This window comes from Sardina pilchardus, chromosome 9 (assembly GCF_963854185.1).
Source record: "Sardina pilchardus chromosome 9, fSarPil1.1, whole genome shotgun sequence".
NCBI lineage: Eukaryota > Metazoa > Chordata > Actinopteri > Clupeiformes > Clupeidae > Sardina > Sardina pilchardus.
The window spans coordinates 27781274-27786273 of NC_085002.1; the positions used below are offsets into that span (position 1 = coordinate 27781274).

The following is a 5000-nucleotide window of genomic DNA, read 5'->3' on the forward strand; positions in this document are numbered from 1 at the left end:
CTGTTGTTTTTTGCTAGGTCGGGTAAACCCTGCCTGATCTGTTGGCGATTTGGATTTCGCCAGGGGCGTAGCGTGCGACGGTGCAACCGGTGCAACGCACCGGGGCCCCTGAGCTTCGTAGGGCCCTTTGCGATTCAGAATTTGTCCAGCGCCTCCCAACTATGCGACATAAAGTTAGCTATTGTCATCATGACGCCAGCCCTTGTGAATTACACACTAATGGAAACCCATTGCTATTTAAATGCTTCACTATGTCCTACAACTTGGTCTCATGGTGGCACCTATCCATTCCCCAATTCTTGTATTTTCTCCTACTTTTCATATCATTTTGATTTTACTAATGATATTTCAATGTTAGAATCAAAATTAATCAATAAAACTAATACCATTATTGATTATTTTATCGTCAACTTACAAGATGTTGTCACATGGCCTGCTGGGAAATCTGTTTGTCCAGTCATAACATCTTTACGTCATCTCTGATCTGCTGCACATGCTAGCAAATGTAAACATGTATAGGCTACTACTCTTACTAAAGTCGTGGAAAGTTAGCAAATTAATAAAGACCTATCTGAGGAGTGCCATGGGTCAGGAGCGATTGAGTGGATTGGCCATACTCTCCAATGAAAATGACAGGGCGAGGAAATTGGATTTCACCACGATAGTTAACGAGTTTGCTGAGCAGAAGGCACGCAAAGTACACTTCTGACGGGTGAGTGCAAATGTTTTTTATACGGCAACTGATCGGCGTACAGGTTAGTTAAATCAATGGCCGCTGTGCCATAATTTATGTGTCTGTTTGTTCTTTGATGAGTTTGCAGAGAGAGGCGCGCTTTAACTCCAAGATATCTCCTTCTTCGGGTGCGAGTTAAATATCGTATTCCAATGTGCAAAAGAACCACACTCACTAGTTAGTTATCTTATACTTTATTGTAGCACCATGATAAAACAAACGCGTTTCGGCGTCAAGCCGTCCTCAGTGTATTCTTTCATGAGGCCATTGTTGTGCTGCAAGGGAACGTGGTGTGTTCAGTTGAATGAATTTGTATGCGTTCTGTTTTTGATCGTAGGCTGTGTGCAAGTTACGCAAATAGTCGCTGTCCATGTAATAATGACCGTGCGTGCGTTCTTTCCCTCTGTGGTCGGTCGGTGTGTGTCTTGAGATATACAAGGATGGGTCGAGATAGCGGGGGAGCGGGGGAGCGGGGGAGCGGGGGGATGGGGTAGGGGTCCAGCGCCAGACTTGCACCGGGGCCTTGCGCAACTACGCTACGCCACTGGATTTCGCCTTAAGGCTGGAAACCTGCACATCTATCTCTCCTGCTTCCTGTCCACACCTTCTGGGTCCAATCACAAACTAGCTTGCTCTGTCTGTCTGTCTGTCTGTCTGTCTGTCTGTTTGTTTACTTGTTTGTTCCCAAGATAAATCAAAAAGTTATGGATGGATTTCACTGACATTTTCAGAGGAGGTCTGAAATGACCCAAGGATGAAAATGATTACATTTTGGGATTGATCCATATCACCGTCTGGATCCAGGAGGCAGTTATGTTTTTACTTGGTGGAGGTCTGCACTCTCTGAGTGCTTTTCTAGTTCTTTTATGTTTTATTTGTTTGAGTGTTGTACTTTGAGAGCAAAGAGCCAAATTCCTTGTTTGTTTGCGCAAACCTGGCCAATAAAGCTTTTGATTCTGATCCCAACACAAGGATGGGCTCTACATACTGAAGACTTGCAGGGTCGGTCCTCAATGACGATATTCATTTGGATATTACATATTGGGGGTTAATTAGGATGTTCATTTTTACCTACAGCTTGTTTTTTTTGTTTTGCTCATGTGTATGTTATTATTGCTGCTGTTTTGTATATCACTCTTAATGTAAACTCGTCGTCATTGAAAATGAGGGAAACCTTAATCCCCTACAAATATAAATACAGAATAATAACATAATAATAATTCAATTTTGGAGTGTTAAAGTGAATTCATTGAATACAACAAATTGAATTTCAAAACCACTTGTTTGTGTAATATTTGAGAGGCTGTGGTTTTAAAATATTTAACAGAAATCTCAACAACACTCGGATATCCTTCAAAGCAAGTTGAGTTGACTTTGAGATTTTAAGGACATTCTTGAGTGCTGAGTTTTGTTCTAATGTCTTATTCATGAACTGCAGATATGGTGCAGTCAATCCTGCTTTCATGCTGCTACTGAAAACCCCCCTCTCTCTCTTTCTCTCTCTCTCTCTCTCTCTCTCTCTCACACAAAATCTCTCTCTCTCTTTGTCTCTCACTCACACACAAACTCTCTCTCTCTGTCTCTCACACACACACACAAACTCTCTCTCTCTCTCTCTCTCTCTCTCACACACACACACACTCAAACTCGCTCTCTCTTTCTCTCTCTCTCTCATTCTTTCACTCACTCACTCACGCACTTCCACACATACACACACACACACACACACACACACACAGCCCCCCGTACTGTACCTCTGTGTGTTGGGCGAGGCCAGCTCTGGGTACTTGGTGCTGGCGCTGGCCCTCCTGAGCCCCTGGACCTTAGTGAGCGCCTCCCCTGCGCTGTCCGCCTGCAGCTCGGCCTTCAGGCACGCGCTCTCCAGCAGGTCGGCCTTGGCCTTGGCCCGCTCCTTCTCCTTCTCGCGGTCCGTCTGGTTGACCGGGCCGCCCATCCCGCCCATCCCGCCGCCGCCGCTGGTGCTGCCGCTGCGCCCCTTGGCGCTGCCGCCGCGCCCCACCGACCCGCTGCCCGCCGGCAACATGGGCGAGCTGGGCATGGGCTTGAGGGGCATCAGGCCGCCGTCCAGGGCGCCGCTGACGGGTCGCGAGGCGGAGGAGGGGCGGTGCCCGGTCAGGCTCAGGGCGCTGGACTTGGCGGGCCGCGGCAGGCTGCGGTACTGGAGGCTGGAGCGGGCGAAGCCCTGCTCGTGGCAGCTGGACGCGTCGAAGCTGTTCTTGCGCCCGCCGGCGCCCGCTGCCAACCCGCCCACGCCGCCGGGCATCACAGGCTTGATGGGGATGCCCGAGGACTTGGGCACCTTGCCCACCGTGGCCGAGCCGCTGGAGATGGTGGCGCCCCCCGCGGTCAGGACGGTGGCGGTGCCGGTGGCCGGCGGCGGCTTCTTGTAGCCGAAGGACCCCCCCGCCGAGGGCTTGACCAATCCCGAGGGGGGCTTGCGATGCTCGCCGCGGTCTCGTCCCGCGTCAGAACACGAGCGCTGCAGACTGGTCCCCTTCACCGCCATCTTGGCCTTGTCCCCCAGCTTGGAGTCGCCCTTTGGAACTGCTGAGAGACACACAGAGAAATGGAGGAGGTGGGTAAAGGGGGGGTTTCGGGGGGGTTTGATTTCGACATCAGATTCCGCTGCAGGAGAGGGGAACTGAGCTTGTCATATGATTTAGCGTCCAGGACTAGAGCAGGAGCAGACGTGTGGGTGTGCGGGTGTGCTGGAATGCACGCCGCTTAAGGTTAGAGTGGGCACTTATGGAAACGGCTCTCCGCAAGGTTTACGCTTTAATGTCTCCCCGTAGACTGAAGTGTTTTATGGAGAGAGAGAGAGAGAGCGAGAGAGAGAGAGAGGGGGGGAGAGAGAGAGAGAGAGAGAATGAGTGAGAGAGTGAGAGAGAGAGAGAGAGAGAGAGGACTGCATGGGTAGGGCATCAGGCCTTTGGCTTATTCGTCTTGTCTGTCAAGTGAGTGTGTGTGTGTGTGTGTGTGTGTGTGTGTGTAGTACATCTGTGTTTCTGATTCAAACCTCAGGGTAATTAGTCAGTGCTGAGAGAAAGAAGTGCTCGGCGCTAGTCAAACACACACACACACACACACACACACTCTGAGCGGCCATGAGGGCACTGGAACAGCTGGATGGATGACATCATCACAGCAGAACGTCTCCCCCAGGACGGTTCTCGCGGTAAGCCGAGGAACGGAGAACCGCCACCCCTTTAAAAAAAGGGCCCCTGTCATCTTGAGGTATGCGATGGGCCTTATCATAACCGCGGCAGAAAAATGTAAACGCAAAAAACATCTGTACTTACTTTGAGATGTTTAAATACCACGTACACTGAGTCTGATTCGTTCTGATAACAGCCTGACAAGACTCCCAGTGTCTCTGTACTGATGGTACCCTCACACTACCTCACAAAAACATGGGACATATCATGCAAGCTCTCTGACACACACACACACACACACACACACACACACACACTTATCATTCAAAAACAACACCAGGTCTTCCTTACAGTGTCTAATGTCCCTCCGGCTCCTCCTCAGTCCATATGAAAGAGGCCTTTAATATAACCTCTTCCAACCTCCAACATACTGCAGACAGATGGGTTCCTTATTCAGGCTGATGTTTGCTCATCTTCTCTTCAAACCAAAACAGAAACTAGGGGCTGCACCTTTAAAGGTCCAGACAGGAGCGACAGTGAAAGCTGGCAATGTTTAAAGAGTCTGACCCAAAATAAGATTCATGGGCCAAGTTAATGGGTGTGTGTGTTTGTGTATCTGTGTGTGTGTGTGTGTGTGTGTGTGTTTTTGGTCCACCCAACGCGTCACCCCATGACTCACACTGTCAGAGTCCATGTGGCTGTGATCAAACACACACTCCATCACACACTCGGGCCAGAAACACGACATGGGCTCTCTGAAGACCCACAGGGGAGCACTGAAGAAGGAGGTGCATGGAAGAGGAAGAGGAGGAGGAGAAGGAGAAGAAGAAGAAGAAGAAGAAGAAGAAGAAGAAGAAGAGAAAAAGAAGAAGAAAAAGAAGAAAGAAAGAAGAAGAGGCTGAAAAAGAAGAAGAAGAAGAAAGAAAAAAAGAATAGATATAAGAAGGAGAAGAAAAAGAGGAGTAAGATGAAAAGAAGAAGAAGAAGAGGAGGAAGAGGTAGAGGGAGAACAGGGGCAGTGGAGCATTGTCATGGTTACAGAGGAAGCAGCTGATATTGAGGAGGCATCTGGACAACATCTGAGACCCCAT

At 49.3% G+C, this 5000-nt stretch overlaps 1 protein-coding gene across 1 annotated transcript in view; it reads right to left on the bottom strand.

Annotated features, from left to right (window-relative positions):
- The window catches only part of nav1b (neuron navigator 1b), a 66914-nt gene that overhangs the window by 39665 nt on the left and 22249 nt on the right, over nt 1–5000 (bottom strand). The window contains 1 exon segment of the mRNA XM_062544530.1: nt 2488–3301. Within this exon segment, the coding sequence (XP_062400514.1) occupies nt 2488–3301 (814 nt within the window).